Here is a 22,537-nt window from a genome sequence, read left to right on the forward strand (position 1 = left end):
TAAATATTGGAAATAAAATTCTTTCTTCAAAGATGACATATTGTATCTGCAGAAAATTCTGAAGAAAACACACAAAAGTTAACAGAACTAGTAAGTGAATTTAGCAGTGTGTCAAGATACAAGAACATTAGGAATTAATAATGAGGGTAAAAATCAAGATGGCAGAGTAGGAGGACGTGCGCTCACTCCCTCTTGCAAGAGCACTGGAATTACAACTAACTGCTGAACAACCACTGACAGAAAGACACTGGAACCCACCAAAAAAAAACCATCTCACATCCAGAGACAAAGCAGAAGCCACAATGAGATGGTGGGAGGGGCGCAATTGTGTTAAAATCAAATCCCATAAATGCTAGGTGGGTGACTCACAAGCTGGAGAACAGTTATACCCCAGAAGTCCTGAGGGTTCTGAGCCCCATGTCAGGCTTCCTAACTGGGCGGTCCAGCAACGGGAGGAGGAATCCCCAGAGAATCAGACTTTGAAAGCCAGCGGGATTTGATTGCAGGACCTCCACAGGACTGGGGGAAATGGAGACTCCACTCTTGGAGGGCACACAAAAAAGCGTGCTCACCAGGACCCAGGGAGAAGGAGCAGTGACCCCATAGGACACTGAACCAGACCTGCCTGATGGTGTTGGAGGGTTGCCTGCAGAGGTGGGGGGCGCCTGTGGCTCACCGAGGAGACACGGGCACTGGCAGCAGGGGTTCTGAGAAGTGCTCATTGGCATGAGCCCTTCCAGAGTCCACCATTAGCCCCACCAAAGAGCCTGTAAGCTCCAGCGCTGGGTCGCCTCAGGCCAAACGACCACCAGGGTGGGAACACAGCCCCACCCATTCATAGACAAGCAGATTAAAGTGTCACTGAGCTCCATCCACCAAATCTGATTAAAGTTTTACTGAGCTTCACCCACCATCAGTCCCTCCCATCAGGAAGCACCCATGAGCCTCCTAGACACATTCTTCCACAAGAGGGCAGACAGCAGAATCAAGCAGTATCAGCAGTATTTCATCTTGTGGAACTGAAATTCACTGCCACAGAAAGACAGAAAATGAAAAGGCAAAAGACTTTGTACCAGATGAAGGGACAAGATAAAACACCAGAAAAACAGCTACATGAAGAGGAGATAGGCACTCTTCCAGAAAAATAATTCAGAATAATGATGGTAAAGATGATCTAGGATTTTGAAAAAAGACTGGATGCAAAGATCAAAAAGTTGTAAGAAAAGTTTACCAAAGACCTAGAAGAATTAAAGAACAAACAAACAGAGATATGCAACACAATAACTGAAATGAAAAATACACTAGAGGGAACCAATAGCAGATTAACTAAGACAGAAGGACAAATAAGTGACCTGGAAGACAGAATGGTGAGAATCACTGATGCAGAAAAGAATAAAGAAAAAAGAATGAAAAGATCTGAAGACAGCCTAAGAGACCTCTGGGACAATGTTAAACGCAACAACATTTCCATTATACAGATCCCAGAAGGAGAAGAGAGAGAGAAAGGACCCGAGAAAATACTGGAAGAGATTCTAGTTGAAAACTTCCCTACCATGGGAAAGGAAATAGCTACCCAAGTGCAGGAAGCGCAGAGAGTCCCAGGCAGGATAAACCCAAGGAGAAACACGCCAAGACATACAGTAGTCAAAATGACAAAAATTAAAGACAGAGAAAAGTTATGAAAAGCAACAAGGGAAAAATGACAAATAACATACAAGGCAACTCCCATAAGGTTAACAGCTGATTTCTCAGCAGAAACTCTGCAAGCCAGAAGGGAGTGGCATGATATATTTCAAGTGATGACAGGGAATAACCTACAACCAAGAATACTCTACCCAGCAAGGATCTCATTCAGATTCGACAGAGAAATCAAAAGCTTTACAGACAAGCAACAGCTAAGAGAATTCAGCACCACCAAACCAGCCTTACAACAAATGCTAAAGGGACTTCTCTAAGTGGGAAACATAAGAGAAGAAAAGGACTTACAAAAACAACAACAAAACAATTAAGAAAATGGTAATAGGAACATACATATCGATAATTACCTTGCATCTAGATAGACTAAATGCACCAACCAAAAGACACAGACTGGCTGAATGGATACAAAAACAAGACCCATATATGTGCTGTCTACAAGAGACCCACTTGAGACCTAGGGACACATACAGACTGAAAGTGAGGGGATGGAAAAAGATATTCCATGCAAATGGAAATCAAAAGAAAGCTGGAGTAGCGATACTCACATCAAATAAAAGAGACTTTAAAATAAAAAATGTTACAAGAGACAAGAAAGGACACTACATAAAGATTGAGGGATCAATCCAAGAAGAAGAGATAACAATTATAAATATATATGCACCCAATATAGGAGCACCTCAATATATAAGGCAAATGCTAACAACTATGAAAGAGGAAATCGACAGTAACACAATCATAGTGGGGGACTTTAACACTCCACTTACACCAATGGACAGATCATCCACACAGAAAATTAATAAGGAAACACAAGCTTTAAATGACACAATAAATCAGCTGGATTTAACAGATATCTATAGGACATTACATCCAAAAACAGCAGATTACACATTCTTCTCAAGTGCACATGGAACATTCTCCAGGATAGATCACATTTTGGGTCATAAATCAAGCCTTGGTAAGTTCAAGAAAATTGAAATCATATCAGCATCTTTTCTGACCACAATGCTATGAGATTTGAAATCAATTACAGGAAAAAAACTGTAAAAAAACACAAACACGTGGCGGCTAAACAATACGCTACTAAATAACCAACAGATCACTGAAGAAATCAGAGGAAATCAAAAATACCTAGAGACAAATGACAATGAAAACACAACGATCCAAAACCTATGGGATGCAGCAAAGGCAGTTCTAAGAGGGAAGTTTATAGCGATATAATCCTACCTCAAGAAACGAGAAAAATCCCAAATAAACAATCTAATCTTACACCTAAAGAAACTAGAGAAAGAAGAGCAAACAAAACCCAAAGTGAGTAGACGGAGAGAAATCATAAAGATCAGAGCAGAAATAAATGAAATAGAGACAAAGAAAACAATAGCAAAAATCAATAAAACTAAAAGCTGGTTCTTTGAAAAGATAAATAAAATTGATAAACCTCTAGCAAGACTCATTAAGAAAAAGTGGGAGAGGACTCAAATCAATAAAATTAGAAATGAAACAGGAGAAGTTACAACGGACACCGTAGAAATAAAAAGCACCATAAGAGACTACTACAAGCAACTATATGCCAATAAAATGGATAACCTGGATGAAATGGACAGATTCTAAGAAAAGTATAACCTTCCAAGACTAAATCAGGAAGACATAGAAAATATGAACAGACCAATCACAAGGAATGAAATTGAAACTGTGATTAAAAATCTCTCAACAAACAAAAGTCCAGGACCAGATGGATTCACAGGTGAATTTTATCAAACATTTAGAGAAGAGTTAACACCTATCCTTCTCAAACTCTTCCAAAAAATTGCAGAGGAAGGAACACTCCCAAACTCATTTTATGAAGCCACCATCACCCTGATACCAAAACCAGACAAAGATACTACAAGAAAAGAAAACTACAGACCAATATCACTGATGAATTTAGATGCAAAAATCCTCAACAAAATACTACCAAACAGAATCCAACAACACATTAAAAGGATCATACACCATGATGAAGTGGGGTTTATCCCTGGAATGCAAGGATTCTTCAATATATGCAAATCAATCAATGCGATACACCATATTAACAAATTGAAGGATAAAAACCACATGATCATCTCAATAGATGCAGAAAAAGCTTTTGACAAAATTCAGCACCCATTTATGATAAAATCTCTCCAGAAGGTGGGCATAGAGGGAACCTACCTCAACATAATAAAGGCCATATATGACAAACCCACAGCAAACATCATTCTCAATGGTGAAAAACTGGAAGCATTCCCTCTAAGATCAGGAACAAGGCAAGGCTGTCCACTCTCACCACTACTATTCAACATAGTTTTGGAAGTCCTTGCCACAGCCATCAGAGAAGAAAAAGAAACAAAAGGAATCCAAATTGGAAAAGAAGAAGTAAAACTGTCACTGTTTGCAGATGACATGATACTATACATAGAAAATCCTGAAGATGCCACCAGAAAACTACTTGAGCCAATCAATGAATTTGGAAAAGTTGCAGGATACAAAATTAACACACAGAAATCTCTTGCATTTCTATACACCAACAATGAAAGATCAGAAAGAGAAATTAAGGAAACAATCCCATTCACCATTGCAACAAAAAGAATAAAATACCCAGGAATAAACCTAACCAAGGAGGTAAGAGACCTGTACTCAGAAAAGTATAAGACACTAATGAAAGAAATCAAAGACGACACAAACAGATGGAGGGACATACCATGTTACTGGATTGGAAGAATCAACTTCGTGAAAATGTCTGTACTACCCAAAGCAATTTACAGATTCAATGCAATCCCCATCAAATTACCAATGGCATTTTTCACAGAACTAGAACAAGAAATTTTACGATTTGTATGGAAACACAAAAGACCCCGAATAGCCAAAGCAATCTTGAGATGGAAAGACGGAGTTGGTGGGATCAGGCTTCCTGACTTCAGGTTATACTACAAGGCTACAGTGATCAAGACAGTATGGTACTGGCACAAAAACAGAAATATAGATCAATGGAACAGAATAGAAAGCTCAGAGATAAACTACGGTCAACTAATCTATGACAAAGGAGGCACGGATATACAGTGGAGAAAAGGCAGCCTCTTTAATAAGTGGTGCTGGGAAAACTGGACAGCTACATGTAAAAGGATGAAATTAGAACACTCCCTAACACCATACACAAAAATAAACTCAAAATGGATTAAAGACCTACATGTAAGGCCAGATACTATAAAACTCCTAGAGGAAAACATAGGAAGAACACTCTTCAACGTAAATAACAGCAAGATCTTTTTTTGATCCACCCCTTAGAGTAATGGAAATAAAAACAGAAATAAATAAGTGGGACCTAATGAAATTTCAAAGCTTCTGCAGAGCAAAGGAAACTATAAGCAAGACGAAAAGACAACCCTCAGAATGGGAAAAAATATTTGCAAATGAATCAACAGACAAAGGATTAATCTCCAAAATATATAAACAGTTCATCCAGCTCAATATCAAAAAAATAAACAACCCAGTCAAAAATTGGGCAGAAGACCTAAATAGGCATTTCTCCAAAGAAGACATACAGATGGCCAAGAGGCACATGAAAAGCTGCTCAACATCACTAATTATTAGAGAAACGCAAATCAAAACTACAATGAGGTATCACCTCACACTGGTGAGAATGGGCATCATCAGAAAATCTACAAACAGTAAATGCTGGAGAGGGTGTGGAGAAAAAGAAACGCTCTTGCATTGCTGGTGGAAATGCAAATTGATACAGCCCCTATGGAGAACAGTATGGAGGTTCCTTGCAAAATTAAAAATAGAACTACCATATGACCCAGCAATCCCACTACTGGGCATATACCCAGAGAACACCATAATGCAAAAAGACACATGCACTCCAATGTTCATTGCAGTACTATTTACAAATAGTCAGGACATGGAAGCAACCTAAATGTCCGTCAACAGATGAATAGATAAAGAAGATGTGGTACATACATACAATGGAATATTACTCAGCTGTAAAAAGCAATGAAACTGGGACATTTTTAGAGACATGGATGGACCTAGAGACTGTCATACAGAGTGAAGTGAGTCAGAAAGAGAAAAACAAATATTGTATATTAACACATATATGTGGACTATAGAAAAATGGTACAAATCAACTGGTTTGCAAGGCAGAAATAGAGACACAGATGTAGAGAACAAACATATGGACACCGAAGGGGAAAGCAGGGAGGGTTGCGGGGGGAACAAATTGGGAGACTGGGATACCAAATTGTACACTCTAAATATATGCAGTTTATTGTAAAAATTAAAAAAATAAAAAAGTTAAAAAAAAAAGAAATTAATAATGAACCATTAGAACATATGCATTATAGTAGCAAAGAACAATTAGAAAATAAAATTTAAAACCAATTGAATTAAAATAGTATAAAAAGAGAAAGCTAGGAATAAATTTAACAAGGGTTATTATGCAAGACCTATACACTAAAAACTATAAAGCATTGTATAGAAAAATTTAAAAGCGCTAAATAAAGATATACCACCTTCATGAAATAGCAGACTCAATATTAAGATGGCAATTCTCCCAAACTAACATACTCAATGCAATCCTAATCAAAATCCCAGCATGGTTTTTTACAAGCAGATATTACTATTTATATGAGAAGGCAAAGTACCTAGAATAACCAAAACAATTTTGAAAAGAAAAATTTGAGGGTTTACACTGATTCAGGAATCAATATAAAACTACAGTAATCAAAAAAGCATAGTACTGGTATAAAAACAGATATATAAATCCTTGTAATAAACAGAGTCCAGAAATACACCCACACTTATACAACTGGTTTTTGACAAAATGACTAAAGTAATTCAAAGGAAAAGACAGTCTTTTCAACAAATAGTGCGGGTATAACTGGATGTCTGTATGGGAAAAAAATTTCTTTGCATGTTAGATGCCAAACACAAAAATTAATTAAAAGTGGACCACAGATTTAAATGTAATAGTAAAAACTATTAACTTCTGGAAGAAAACATGAGAAAATCTTTGTAACATTGGGAGGGACAAAGATTTCTTATGTAGGACATAAAAACCATGAACTACAAAGAAATAATTGAAACTTCATTAAAGTTAAAACTTTTGTATTCAAAATATATAGTTAAAAAGGGTAAGAAATATTTGCAAAACACATATCCGACAAATGGTTTGTATCCAGAACGTATAAAGAACTCAATAATAAGACAAGCAACCAATTAAAAAATGGGCAGAACATTTGAACACACACTTCACAAAAGACATACAAATGACCACTATAAAAAGATGCCCAATATCACTACTTTTTTGGGAATTGTAAACTAAAATCATAAAGAGATACACACAAATGTAAAATGGTAGTCATTTTGGAAAACATCAGCAGTTTACCATAGAGTTAAAGCATACACTTACCATACAACCTACAAATCCCACTCCAGGCTATTTACCTAAGAGAAATGCAAACATGTCCACAAAGTCTTGTATATGAATAAATTCATAGCAGCTGAAAGAAACGGTAAGAACTCAAATATCCATCAACCAATGAGTTGAGAAACAAACTGTGATATATCCATACTGCAGCACACTACACCCAAAACTGAGGAATAAAGAGTCAATGCACATAATAATACTGATGACTCTAAAAACTATGTGCTAAAGCAGTGGTCCCCAACCTTTCTGGCACCAGCGACCAGTTTCGTGGAAGACAATACTGCCATGGGCCGGGATTAGGGGGGTGGTTCAGGCAGTAATTCGAGCGATGGGGAGCAGCAGATGAAGCTTTGCTGGCTTGCTTGCCTGCCGCTCACCTCCTGCTGTGTGGCCCGGTTCCTAACAGGCCATGGACCAGAAAGTGGCCTAAGGGTTGGGGATCCCTGTGCTAAAGGACAAACACAAAAGTCTACATACTATTTGATTCCTTGTATATGATGTTCTAGAAAAATCAAAACTACAAGCAGAGTTCCTTGAGAATGGAAGAGGCAATACCTTGCAAAAGGGTATGAGGAAATTTTTATGATGACAGAAATATTTTTTATTAGATGGCTAAACAACTGCATCCAATTACCAAATTCATCAAACTGTACACCTAGAATTGGTGAATATAAAAATTATGCCTCAATAAAACTAAAAATGGTAAAAGACATATAAAATTACCAAGATTGTTTACTGTAATGCCATGTCATTTCATAAGAAATAAATGGACATTTACAGAAATATTATCATAAGAAATCATTATCTAATCTCATTATATCTAATCTTTAATTCCTAAAATCAATTAAATCCTGACACAAACATGAGCCACTCAAGGAAAACTTCCTATGTTTGAAATAATGCATATCATCAATTAAATCCTCAAAAATTTCAATTCAAGCAAAACTGCAATTCAAACAGTTCTTAGGTAAAACTCCAATAAATGAGTTTTATAAGTGCTAAATAAGTGTCTAGCTTATAATTTCCTATGCTTCCTTTTTAACATTAATCTCTAGGGTAGGTATTATAGGAAATACAGAAGCATTATATATCTTGATTTTAAGGAACTACAATCTAACTGAAGATACCATACTCATGAATACAAGGGCTATAGAGCAGAAACTCAATTTCCCCATATCTGAATCTCCAGAGGAAGTGAAGCTCTCCATGCCCTTCCTTCTACAAAACACAGTCACTGATGCCAATGACAGGCTTAATGCTAGCAACCAATGGTTTGCTTGTAAGCACCAATACAGATGTTTTCTTACCAAGAGGTAACTGAGTTTGTTCCCAGACGTGTATATAACGATTTCACTTGTGAATTAGGAAAATTCTGGCTGCAAGTAACACAACATCAAATTTCCAACAATGAGGACAGCTCACCTCACTTAAGAAATCTGGCAGTAGAGTAGCTGAACCATCCAGAGGCTCAACCACATATGGCCTTTGGGCCAACTTATCTGTAATCCCTCTGGTCGCAAGATGGCTGTGGAAACTCTAAGAATCATGTCTTCACAATATAATATTTGAAACCTTTTCAGTAATAGGCAAATTTTCCTGGAAAAAATCTATCCACTGACATATCTTATTGACTCAAATTGATTTTTTATCCCTCCCCAAATCAGCCTTTCAGTAACATATACAGTGTTAGCAACAGAATGGCAAACTCTGCAATTCAAGGTTACATAAATCATACATATTTTTGCCTTCAAACTCTCTGAACTGAGTAGCAAAATCTCCTTAATCCTCATTTCTTACCCCTTACTCTCAATAATCTTTTCCTTCCTGGATCATCTTACAAGTGTGAAGACAGAGGAGTCTCCAGTGTAATACCTGGTGGGAGGTATCTTCCTACTTTCCTAATTCTGCTGAGAAGATTTTCTCACAGAAATATTGCCACACACAGTGATTACATTCCTTAATATTAGTATTAGTATGGTACTATACCTCAGATAGAAGAGTTATATTTTGTTGACTGACCTGAAGATCTAATTACCATTATAGGCTAATGACTTTCAAATTTATAACTCCAGTATGGAATTCTACCGTGAACTTCATACTCATATCCAACAGTGAACCTAACATTTCCACTTGAATATCTTAGAAGCATCTCAAATTTAACATGTTCAAAACTAAGTTCTTGATAGTCTCTGTAAAACCTGCCCTTCCCATAACCTTCTACATCATAGTTAATAATATCTCCATACTTCCAGGTGGAAAATAGGATTCCTTTCTTTCTCTCATACCCTCCCCCCCTGAACTGTGAACAAATTCATAGTCTTTCCAAGGGTATTTCATACCAACTGCACCCTAAGTCCTGGGTTATCGCAGTGGCCTCTTCAATGATCCCCTGCTCTCACCTTCCCCCCTTGAATCTATTCTCAAGAGAGCAAAACAGAAACTGATCATACCACCCCTCTAAGTAAAATCTCTCATCACTTCCCTGCTACTAACCTCCTTCGTTACCGAGCTATCTGCCTCAACTCTGGAAGCTCATGCTTACGTACGAGCTAATTTCTGAAAAGAACCAGACTGAATGTTCACAAAGACTGTGGTGAAGAGTGCAAAGATAATGGAAATGCTTGCTTCACAACACTCCTCAACAAGGCAGTCAGAGTGCTCCAGTGGCTCCAATGGCTTCCCATCTCACTCAGGATAAAAGCCCGAATCATCACAACGGCCTCTAAGACTACAATTTCATGACCTGCTTCTGCCACCCCAACCTCAGCCTCTACTACTCTGCCCTTGCTCTCACCACTGGAGTTAATCTGGCTTCTTGGCTGTTTCAAAAATACACCAAGTGTATCACCACTTTAGGGCCATGGAATGTGTTATTCCCTCCATCTAAAAAATTTTTCACCCAGATATTCTAATGGACAATTCTCTTACGTCTTGAAGGAGGTCTTAACTCAAATGTTATCTTTAAAATGAGGTCTTACTTGCCCCCCCTTTCATAATCAAAAGCTTTAATCTCCCATCTCTGAATTAGCTACTTCCTTTTTATTTTTTTTCTTTAAAGTATATCAACATATACAATAAAATAAAATGATTTTATATTATATTTACCTGTCTCTCCTCATTAGAATATAAATGCCATAAGGGCAAAGATGTGTTTTATTTTGTTCACTACTGTATCTTCAGCATCTATAACAGCACCTGACACATGGCAGGAACCAAAGAAATATTTGATGAATGAATGCATGCATGCAAGTGTGAATGAATGAACACATTTTAGAAATAAAAATGAAGAAGTAAGCAGTGAATGAGACAGGCAAATGTTTTTGGCATGTAGGGAGCAATGTGGTTGAGGCAAAAATAAATTGTTTTTTTTTTTCTCCTCTAGTTCTCTTTGGTCACTAGTAAAGTTAAGATTTTAGTATCTGGGTTTCCAACTACTCCCTTGAAATCTATATTTATTAAATCTGCATTTTAAAAGTAAAAATAGTACACACATAATATATTTTAAACGTAACTATTTCGAGAATCAAATGTTGCTATTAAGTAATTTCAAGACAAAGACCCTGTAAGTCTCTAATTCAGGTTACTTCACTCAGTAGGAAAAATCACCAACACTATGAAAAAAGTTCCCTTAGGGCAGGTCTAACATGAAACATTATGCTATTTCAAATTTTTTTCTCTGCACTTTAGAAATAAAATAAATCTGCTTTATTAATTTAAAGTTATTTATTATGTAATATTTCATACAAAGAAAATAAATGTAGTTGAAATATAAAGTCATAAAGCACAACAATAAATACCCCTTGAAGATTTAAGTATAAGTGATTTATTTGAGAGGTGAAGAAAACACTGATAGGAAAATAGAGAAGAGAAAAAAGAGAAAGGAAGGCAGCACAATAAAAGGTATGTTCTTAAGCAAAATACCACTTTCGGACAACCTGGGTTTAATCGCACTGAGAAACTCCAAGAGCTAGTGTAGAACACATACCTCACAGTCATCCCACCTGGAAAGTCCAGGAGTTGATGTATTTGTTTATCAACTTGCACTAATCATTAATTCAAGGATGCTCACAGGGAGGAATTAATCCCCAGAATTTATATGTAGGCAGTGCCATACTTCAGCAGGCAGTAGAAACTGCCAGGTAGAAAGCAGCCTGACACACCATGAAGTGGTAAGGCCTGAGAGTATTGGGATAAGGCGTCCAGTAGCATCTGCTCTAAGCATGAACCCAGGAGCCATCCTAAGAACTAGAATATTAGTATTTCCATTCCATATAACTATGTTTTCTTTCCATATCCCATCTCCCTGCTTTCCCTACTAGAGGTAACAACTATTCTCAAATTATTGTTTATGATTCCCTTGCTTCTTTAATGGATTTCTGCATATTTTTTTTCCATTAAGAATATACCATTATTTTGCTTAAGAGCTTTTTAAAAATGGTACCATGAAATACGTAGTCTTCTGTAAATCGCTTATTTTTCCCATTCATTTTTATGTTTCTAGTATTCATCCATGTGTTACGTACAGCAGCAGTTTGTTAAGTTTTACTGGGTACTTGCCCCTTTGCTCCGACTGAGTATAACTGTCATGGTGAGCCTGTTACTGATCCTGATAGGTACTGCTTAGGTACAATACACTGGAGAAAAGGTTGAAACTAGTGCCTCAGCTCTTGCTTTTAGTTGCTAGCCTAGAGATCTATGTTGCCATAAGTGGTTCTACATGCCTGGCCAAAGCTGTGATCATTTTCTAATCATCCTCAAACTCTCCACAGTATGGAAGAATACATGGAAAAGATTCTAACACCTAATAAAAACTGAAGAAGGGAAAATCCTCCATTACCCCCATAGAAGCTCTTCTGGGGATAAGAAAAATAACTTACTATTTTTATAGGCCAATGTAGGCAATCACTGATTTTATTTTAACATCTGTTTTCAGACATTACTACCTTTCACAAAGGCTATTTTTCACAACAAAAATGCATTATAATTCTGACACTATGAAAGAATCCAAGTTTCTCTGTGTTACAATCATGAGGCAGGTGCCCCAGACCACAGCTTGGTAATTTAGGTTCTTGAAAACACCTAGTGGTAAACAATTTTGCAGAATGTCATCTTTATAACACTGCCTCAGATTGGAGTTACAACATAAGAAAAAGAGAATTACCATAGCTTCTATCCACTCTGAAAAGAGTGAAATTGGTAGCAAGACATTAATAGTTGTATCTTATTTTTAGTATAAATTTGTTATAATTGCAGTATATTGAAAAATGAGAGCATATTTAAAGGATCAGATATGATGTGACATATCTCACATCAACTATTACTTAATGACATTTTAAAGGCTAGACAGTGACAGTAGAAAAGGAAATTTGAATGATATCCCCCAAAGTAGCAATAATTTTAACACGTGAATATATAGGGAGGTACTCTTACCTGCTTTATTCCACAGTAGTCGGCAATACTGCTGATGAGCTCTGACATTGCCTGAACTTCATGAGATTTTTTCAAATTCATAAACTCATCTGGCTTCACATTTTCACCTGAACAAAAATAAAACAAAATTAAAATACTGTTACTAAAGAAACAAAACAATAAGAATCATCAGTTGATGTTCATGTTTTCTATAATTAAATATGAAAATAATACAGAGATCCTATCGTGGTGTCTGTATGATAGCTCTCTATTAGTTTAGCTGCTATGAATCAAATTTGAATTAATAAAATGAAAAGACTCATATAACATTATTAAAAATGTTCCTTGAAACATAAAACAATTAATTACAAAGGAAAAGACTGATAACTAGACTATGATGTAGGAAAAAAAAGTGGAGATCTATAACTATGTTGTTTGTTTAATATGGTGCATAAGAAAACCTACTTATTTAGAACAAATCAGTCTATTAGGGTTCAAGATATAAGGTCTAACAATAAACTAAGAACCTGTTGGAAATATATACGTATATGAACAATATATTGCTTCTAAATGCCTAAAAAACATATTGCACAAACACACCTACCAGTTCTCTGTTTTTGATTTCCACGAAGGGCTACCAGCAACTGTTCAAAAGGAGTACATAATCCCAAGTTTTGCACAGAATAATATTTCACAGCCAGAGCAAAGGCTTCCACACTCACCAGCTTCTGGGAAGTTTCACAAAATATTTTTGGAAAATCAGTAATATCTAAAAAATTAAGATAAAAGAGAAAGGTTAGCAACAAAATAAATAATAACTAGCTAATTTGTTGATATTTAAAAACCAATAAATGAAAATCGCTGATCTTAAATTATAATATTTTCACTTTGGTGTGAATTTTGACAATATCACTAATGGTCCCATTATATTTGTTATTTACACTATTAGCTATTTGCAGCAACCAGTTTTCTCTTGAATACACTATACAATTATATACTTAGATTCCAAATTAAAATTTGGCCTTTTTGTTGTTGTTGTTTCAAAACCCAAAAAATAGAGAAACAGGAAGAAAGAAGAAAGAAAAAAAGAAAGAGAAGAGTTTAAAACCATGCTAAATTGTAATGTAGTCACTAAATTTATGAATGGTCCTGGCTGACATACAACTGTGAATTTAAAGGGGGTCAGTCCATCCAATGCCGTTACTTCCTGTCCACACAGCATATGGAACAATGGCAATATTCTCAATGGTATAAATGTTATTGTAAAACAGTTTCTGCATCATTTGGATCATGTAGAATTGCGTGTGTGGGGAAGGTATATATGTGTTCAACACAATGTCAATACAAGTTCCAAAACTAATCAGGTTACGAGTAGGTGAAAACAGTTCATTTTCTTACCATGGTCAGTTGTAAACCAGACATTGTCTAAGCTTCACATAGAAACTACTGATAGTTGCTGAATGCTCACTCATTTAGAAGAGTAAACTGCACACTGTTTGCAACATCAAGTGTCCCCCTCTGCGTGAGGATCATACACCCTGTTGAATTCAGATGTGGTTACATCTCGCCAAGGTGAACTATGCAATTTTCAGGGAGAAGTTTTAAAAATATCAAAAGAGTACACTTTCTTTGCCCAGAACTGAATTGTTAAAACATGTGTCAAGATAGAACCTGCCTCAGCCTGAGTCCCCAAGTGACAATAAAAACATCACTGCTGTCAAACCACAATGAACATGCAGTATACGTGAATGGTAAACGTCACTGCTGTTAGTCACTGAGTTTTTAGGCTTATTACTGTAGCATAATCTTGCCTATTCTAATGGATATACATCAGCATAGATTTGCTTTTTATTTGTTCAGTTTCATTTTCCTATAGCCATTTTTAATGCATATTAATTCATTTATGAAGGTTTAAAAAAAGGCATTCTGATTTGTATGCAGTGGTTCAAAGAAACTCTTTGGATGGAGTAGTCTATTTTTGAGTCTATGTACCGAAAATTATTTTTAATAATTAAAAAAAGTATATCTAGTGGTTAAAGTACTTAAAATGCTCACCTTACAAAAGCTTTGTGCAATTCAGGGAACAACTTAGGTTCTACCAGAAAAATCATACTATATGCTATGAAGTTCATTCTAGCATAGCTGATGCTGCAAAGTTACCTATGAAATTATAAAAACCTACTTAAACACAAAAAATAATGTTGCTCCCTGGCAAAAATTGAAAGCAAGAAAACCGAAGATTGCACAAGGCTAACTAAATAACTAAAAACTACATGTTTAAGACAGTACCTTTTGAAAGCTAATATGTATTAAGTTGATGGTAGTAATGTTGACCATAAGAAAATCAGTATCGATGTATAACTTCCACTTCTGAGTCAAATAGAAATTTAAACTACAAGATTACTACAGGGAGTTTATTTAAGAAACATTTTGTGTATCATATAAAGTTCTTCGGACATTTTACAAACTGAATTTACTAATGCAGCCAAAAAGCAATAAAATTCACATCAAAATATTTAGGCATGATACAGAGGGGAAAACTCAGTCAACTATTAAGTGAGCCTCTCAGGTTTAAGGGCAGTCTCAACATCCCCAAGTTCCAGGGCAGCAATTTCTTGGAGTGTGATAGAATAAGAGTATTAAATCTCAAAGTGCAGAGGGACTATTATAGTAGTCAGTTATTGGACAATATTGCCAACAGAAAGAAATGTGATGTTTCTGCTGGAAAAGTAAAGGTTCAAAGCAATTTAACTATCCTACTGAAAATACTTGAAAAGATTCCAATCCAAGCCAAATTAATGTTGTTAATTTGCTTCTAATTATAGGCCTCCTAGTAATTTCAGAAATTTGGAGATCTAAATTGCAAAGATATTACATTTTTAATAATGCTTATTTATATAAAAAGAATAGTGTTCTGACTCAGTCCATTGGTTCATATTATTTAAGCCTACATCAGTTTATTTAGATAGTCTAGAACTCTGTGAAAAAAAATCTTTTTTAATTATGAAAATATAGCCTTTGTTTTCAAATGATCCAGCCTGTAACTTCCATTACTTGTGATTTTTAGGGATTCAGAGAAAGAGAGAGAGGTGTCAATGATCTTGTCTTTACTTCTATCTCCAAAACAGCAAAGTTCCACGGTGATGGTAATGGTGTCCGTAGTCCTAATAGTGCATTCCCAGACACTTGCATACTGAGTTTGGCAACTAGCAAAATAAAAACCACAGTGTTACTCAACTTATTATTTAAATTCTTAATTAGTTAAATTTTTTATACAGGGAAAGCTTCATTTTTAAATTTGATGTGCACTGCACCCATGCATCATGTGGTTTTATTGTGCTAATACCTCCCTCTATTGGAAGTACCTGTTCTGTTTTATTACACGCTCTTTCTTTACTTTTATTTTTTGTACATCCACAGAAGTTTCTTACAAGATAGGTTATTTGGTCAAAGGCAGCGGAGAAGTTAATTCTATTAAATATGAGATCAGGATATCATTATCTTTTTTTTTATAGCAGAGATCAACATACAAGGAAAGACAGAAAGGTTATACATACACATGTTGGATTATGAAAATCTCAAGGTAGAGAAACAAATAGTAATGTTTCAAAGCTAAAAATAAAATAGAAACAATCAATGAATATACTAACATTTAAAACAATAAAATTTCAAAACTAAACGTCTGGTATTTTACTTGAATATTATCTCGCACTGTAAGGAAGACAGAACACTATTAGGATTCACAATTATCTCACCACTATTATTGCTAAAATTTATTGCACATATACTATGGGCCAGGCACTGTGCCAAACAGTCGACATTTAATGGAATAGCCTTATAAGCTAGTTACATCGTGCTCCTATCCCCACTTACAGAGAAAGAAACGAAAACTTAGAGAGGCTGCAATTTAGCCAGGTTCGACAAACACTAAGTAGCAAGTCATGTGACCCAGACCCTGCTCTTAATTCCTACATTTGATCAACATGCCACAGCAGTGAGTTCAGTGGACAACAAATGAAATCAGGAAAGACAGCAGTTAAAAAAAGTGCCAGGCAGATGTGACTGTCAGAATTAGGTCTAACAAGAATTCCCTCTGGCAGAGATCAATACATGGTAATACCTTAAGATAGTTTCAAACTCATTTATCTTCTTAATTCTTTCACTTTCCTCACTCCCCTCAACACCTCCCTCTTTACCAGAAGTGATTTTAAGATTTCAATAAATTAAAAGAGGAATTTCTACATTTAAAACAACTGATAAGTCTCTGAAAAGGAAATTAAAAGTTTTTATAAGACATTGTTGTGGTTTTGTATTTCTACAAAACAAAGCATCCCTACTGCTTCATGCCCAGTTGTAAAGCAATAATACCTTGCATATAGCAGGTGTTCAGTAAGTAGGAAGTCAATGAATGGATGAATGAAAGCAATTCCTCAACACATTTACTATTGGAGCATCACCAGGTACACTGGGAAAAACAAATTCTAAGATTCTTGGATAGTAGTGATCACTGAGGCCACTACGGGGACTTCAATAGTACTACTGAGTCTATTAGAAGAGCATAAAACCTCATCTCGGCCCTATCGTATACAATCGCGAGGTGAGATAAAAGCCGTTTAAAACATTTAGAATGTGATCTAAGATAAAATACAATTACATGCTAAACTTGGATGTTTAACTGTATTACAGGGGTCAGGACAAAAGTGACTACTGTTGTTATCATGCAACCTAGAAATGTCCTATGGTCCAGAATTTCAAGAAGAAATCAACAGTGCCCTCTTAATAACAATCTTCACAAGGACACAGAAATGTTATGGACTCATTTCTACTTGAATGTCCTATAGATGTTTCCAATTCAAAAGGCCCAAAACAGAACTGAACATTCTCATGCTCACCAAACCTTTCCCTTCTCCTATTTCCTATCTTGTTTAATAGTGTCACCAGTCATCTAGTGCTGAAGTTAAAAGTATTTTACGTTATCTTAAATGCTCCTTATACCCTAAATCCATATATCCAGTCGCCCATTAACCCTAGTGTAAAAATGTCTTTCATTTGGGGACCCCCCTCCTCACCCCCCATCACCACCATCGTTCAAGCTCTATTAGTATCACCAGTGTTACCGCAATAGTGATTTTTTTTCCTTACCAATAAAACTCCCATAGTACAATCTTCAATAAGTGTTGGTTGAGCTGAATTGAACACATTTTCTAAAACGGAAATTTACTTATATTTAAGGCAAGTTTAATTACACATTTTAAGGCTTTGGCTTCTATAACAGTTGACTTTAAGCTTCAATCTTTTACACTTGTTTAGTTGACTTCAATCAAAAGTTAAAGCTGTCTTGCTGAACTATGAAAATTATAGATGGGATGTATTAAATTTTATGAATGTTTATATATATCCACAACCCTATAATCTATGTAAGGAAGAAACAGAATATATACTGCTGCTTTTTAAAATAAATCAATTTATATTACTCAATTATGTGCTAGGAAACTTTTTGCATAAGCTCCAGCATAATTTATGGTTGCATATGAAATGAAAAAAAGTTATCTCAACACATAAACCACACTCTTAGAAAGAATGATATAATTAACAAAAAATTGACATGCATATCCTTATTGTGCCAATATTAATATCACATTGAATGCATAAAGTACATGGAACCATTTCAAAAACCTTTTCACATTGAATTAAGTTATTTATAAAAGTGAAATTATATATAAAAATAGGAAAATCTAACTACAGTATTACTACTCTAACAGACCCTTTGCATAGTTTATTTTGAAGGAAAACAAAAAAATCATACAAAGAAACAGTTTAGAAAATTGACTTCATACACAAAAAAATAAACTTGTTAAAAAAATAATTCTGGAATGCCTACTATGTGCAAGGTAATAACTGAACCTGATAAAGCTAATTTGTTAACTACTTGTGATTCATCTACGGGATATAGTGTTTTATTTATAAATTGTGTGGACAACAAATGTTCAGTGTGGATTCCAGAGGGCTCAGCAATTTCCAGTTAGAATTCTTTTCAGATGCCACATGGGGTGTGTTTACTCAGGTCTTTGCACTTGTTATTTCCTGAGACCATCTTCTCTCAGATATTTCCATGGTTCTCTCTCTCACTTCCTTCGGGTCTTTGCTCAAATGTCACCAACTCAGTGAAAACTTCTCTGATAACCCGATTTAAAACTGCAACCTCACTCAACTCTCATTCCTCGCTGATCTTTCATCAATGCTTTACAGCACTTACCATCTGACATAGTAAGTAAGATGCAAGAGGACACAGATTTTTGTTTACTGCTATATCCTGAGAACCTAGAAAGATGTCTGTCATAGCAGGTATTCAACAAATGAATGGGTAAATGAAAGAGCAAGAACTAGGTCTGAATTCTGGTTCTCAGACTCTCTCTTCCTCTGTGGCCATGAACAGTCTATTTATCTGCTTTAAGATTTGATATCTTCAACAATACAATATTTTAAGGAACACACACATTTATGCACATATACATATATGTAAATATGTACATATACATATATACATGTAAGTATTTAGCCACACACACACATTCACACACCGCATCCTAAAACAGAGCCTAGAACACAGCAGGCAACTCCTAAACTACAAAGTCCAAACTAAGTAACTGAATGTCCTAATGCAGTACTTGGGACTTTGTCGTAAGAATATGCGGCAGAAAATACTCAAGCATTTAGGCCCAGAATACCATATAGGCTACCAGAGAAGAACTTGAAACTGCTCAATACACTCAGTTTCTAAACGCAGGTCCTGATGGGAGAAAGGAAGTTTAGGCTCTGGAAACTGGATGCAAGCCCTCCATTGTTACAATGAAAGCATGACTAGAGACAGGTAAGCTGCAACTTGAGACACAATGTGCAAGTGCAATAGCCAACACTGGGTTCTACAGTGCAAGCAGGTTGAAAGCAAGAATTTCTCACTGTTTGGGAGCCCAGTGGTTAGCAGCGGGCACAATGTCCTAGAATCAGCTTGAAAGCTCATGAGAGAATTTTATTACCAATGATATTTCTTACTGAATTTGATGTGAAATTCAGTAGATAGGTTATAATCTTGACCATGCCTTAAAGACCTAATAGTTTCAAGTTTGCTTTACTACAGTGTTTTATTTTCCTATATCAGAAGTCTATTTTCAGCAAATAACCAAAATCAAGAGATAGATTACTAGAAATTCCACCACTTCAAACTCCAGCTAAAATTAGAAGCATTGAAAAATAAGTTAAATATTTGTAAATATTTTCTGAAAACTAAATTCAATTTAATAAATCAAATACGATTTTGTTACCTAAATACAAAATTCTAGATTCTAAAACTTTAAAAATTGCTTTATAATTGTAAAGAATACTTTGAAAACGAACCTATTTCAGTGCAGTAAGTGCAGTGAAATCGACCTCTTTGTTCTTCTCTTGTTCCTACCACAGACATCTCATTTCCTATTTCAGCTGTCATTTTCTGAACACCACTGTAGGCTCCACTGCCCCTCAGTGCCTCAAGGATGGCAGGATCTTAGTAACTAACACTGCCATTGATCTCTTACTGAGAACATCAGTATTTCCTTTCTATATACACACTGACTTGGGCCTAGACTTCCAGGCTTTCAGGAATAAAAAAAGAGTTTCTAGTTTGTTTATTATTGAGGCAGGAAAAATAAAGGACATTTGTTCCAGGTAAACAGTAATTGTAAGTATAATTAAATTACTATTAAGAGATTTTGAGAGAGTAAAATTGTCATCTTTCTTAAAACTATACTTTTTCCCATTGTGCATTTCACTAACTTCAATTTCATCTGCTATTCTTATTCTAAACTCCATTACCTATATTTCAACATTAACAAAAAATAGATGCGTTGTCAATTCTATCTCTTAATTGAATTCAGCTGTAATCATTTGCCAAGTAAAACAAACACGCAAAAGGAATTTGCATTAAATATACACTTTCTCTAGTTCCTACTGTACCTCCAGCAGACCTTACTCTTTACTTATTTAATTTTTGTAAATGATGTGTATAATTAATAAGATCAATTTTATTCTTTAGGGGCTGCTGTGTAGAGAATAAACAAATAAAATGCCCATCTAAACTTTACATTTACATAGCCATTCTGATTTTAATGATCAAGGAAAAGGGAAGAATTCAGTTTTAGTAATTGTCATTGGTGTTGCCTAAAGATACTGGTCTGATACTCTGTGGCTATATCTGAAATGCAGTTTCCCTCACAAGGGAAGTTTCAGAACTCCATAAAGGTTAGTTAAAGAAATGTTTGAAAACATATATCATAATAAGGAACAAGAAGTCACACGAAAAAAAGAAGAATGAATATAAGTGTTGGTCTAAATCAAGATGAAGTCAAAGAGCTTTGTAGTACTAATAATGCTTTCAACCAGTGGTTCTTATCCTGAGGTCTAAATGCTAAAGAAGCTTATGAACCACCTAAAGCTATCTATAAACTTTTACTTCTATTTGTGAGCATATATGCCTTTTTTTTAAAGGAAGAGGTACTACAGGATTTATTTGAATTAGTCTTTAATGGGATTTATGACCTAAGAGATTAAGAATCACTATCTTTTACTGTTTCCTCACCTTTTACTTTGCCCAATTGTTAATATTATAACAGAAAATTCAATTAAGTATTTTTCCTTTGGCTTCTAGAGATCATTTAAAATATTTAAAACAACCTAAAATTATTTTTTTATTCATTGGTGGGTAGATTCATTGGTAGATCTCTATAAACAATAAATGAGAAACAGCCTGACACGTGAGGGGCAGGGAAAGGGGAAGGGTAGAACTAGAATTTTATTGTGGAGAATTATAAATATTAACCCGTGAAACAATACAACAATTGAAGTACATACAGCTGGACACTTACATTTCAAATATAAACAATGTTGAAAAATTTATTTGGAAAATGAAATCAACTAGGTTTGGTAAAAAGTGTTACATAGCTGGAAATTAAATAATTGTTTTAAAAAACCATAACGATTGAAAAGCATTTTCTTCGGCAATGCTCAGAACACAGGATTTTCATGTATCATTTAAAAAGATTATAAGTTAATTGTCAGACCACATCAAATGGGAAGAGACTAGAGTTAAATTCTGCAAAAGAAAGGAATACTCCATTCGTGTTCCCATTTTGTTTTGTACTACAATTACTACATCTTTTACCTCCTTGATTGGAATGTGAATTTTTGAGGACACAGATTATACCTAGTTTACCTTTGTATTCACCCATAACACCTAGCACTGCGTTATTCTAAAAAGATGCTAAGTAATTTTTGCAAAAATAAACTAGTATATAAAAATAATCAGGCACCCAGAGGTCATAAGGTTTAGAGACTACTGACCTATTCTTAAGTCTATCAATGACCACAGCAAGTTTTGAAGAATACTGATCATGCAGAGGTCATACAAGAGATGCTTAAGGACTGCCTGTCCCTTCCTCTCAAATATCAGTAGAATTAGATTCAACACAGTCACTTCTGGTCCTTGTAGCCCAGAGCAGTGATAATTTATACTACTCAAATAACACATGTGAGCTAATTCTAAAAATTTAAGATTGTATGTGAATGGTTGGGGGGAGGGTGCAATGAATGCTAATCCTTAAATGTATCTACTCGGGTGACCTCAATCACAATATATCTAGAATTGAATGCATTATTTCCCCAACCAGCTCCCTCTGATGATTTTCCTAATTTTGCAAATGGTACCATTCATTTTTATTCTTCAAGACATTCCCACAATCAATCTCTTGGAATTATCCTTGATTTCTCCATTTCTCTGAACCCCATATAAATATCAGTTATCAAGATCTACCAATTTTCTCTGTACAATATATTTTCTTTTTTTTTTCTTTTTTTTCTATTATCTTTTTTTTTTCTTTTGTACAATATATTTTAAAACCATCACTTCCTTTGCATTTCCATTGCCATCATCTTGCCCCAGGGACATCCTTCATC

The 22,537-nt window shown here is 35.3% G+C and overlaps 1 protein-coding gene across 1 annotated transcript in view; it reads right to left on the reverse strand.

The window, feature by feature from the left end:
- Positions 1-22,537, reverse strand: part of METTL25 (methyltransferase like 25) — a 97,854-nt gene that overhangs the window by 63,773 nt on the left and 11,544 nt on the right. Inside the window, exons 2-3 of the mRNA XM_057741607.1 lie at positions 13,155-13,319; positions 12,572-12,678 (exon numbers count right to left, since the gene is read on the reverse strand). Of these exons, the coding sequence (XP_057597590.1) occupies positions 12,572-12,678; positions 13,155-13,319 (272 nt within the window). The remainder of the gene's footprint in view (positions 1-12,571; positions 12,679-13,154; positions 13,320-22,537) is intronic.

This window comes from Hippopotamus amphibius, chromosome 7, assembly GCF_030028045.1.
Source record: "Hippopotamus amphibius kiboko isolate mHipAmp2 chromosome 7, mHipAmp2.hap2, whole genome shotgun sequence".
NCBI lineage: Eukaryota > Metazoa > Chordata > Mammalia > Artiodactyla > Hippopotamidae > Hippopotamus > Hippopotamus amphibius.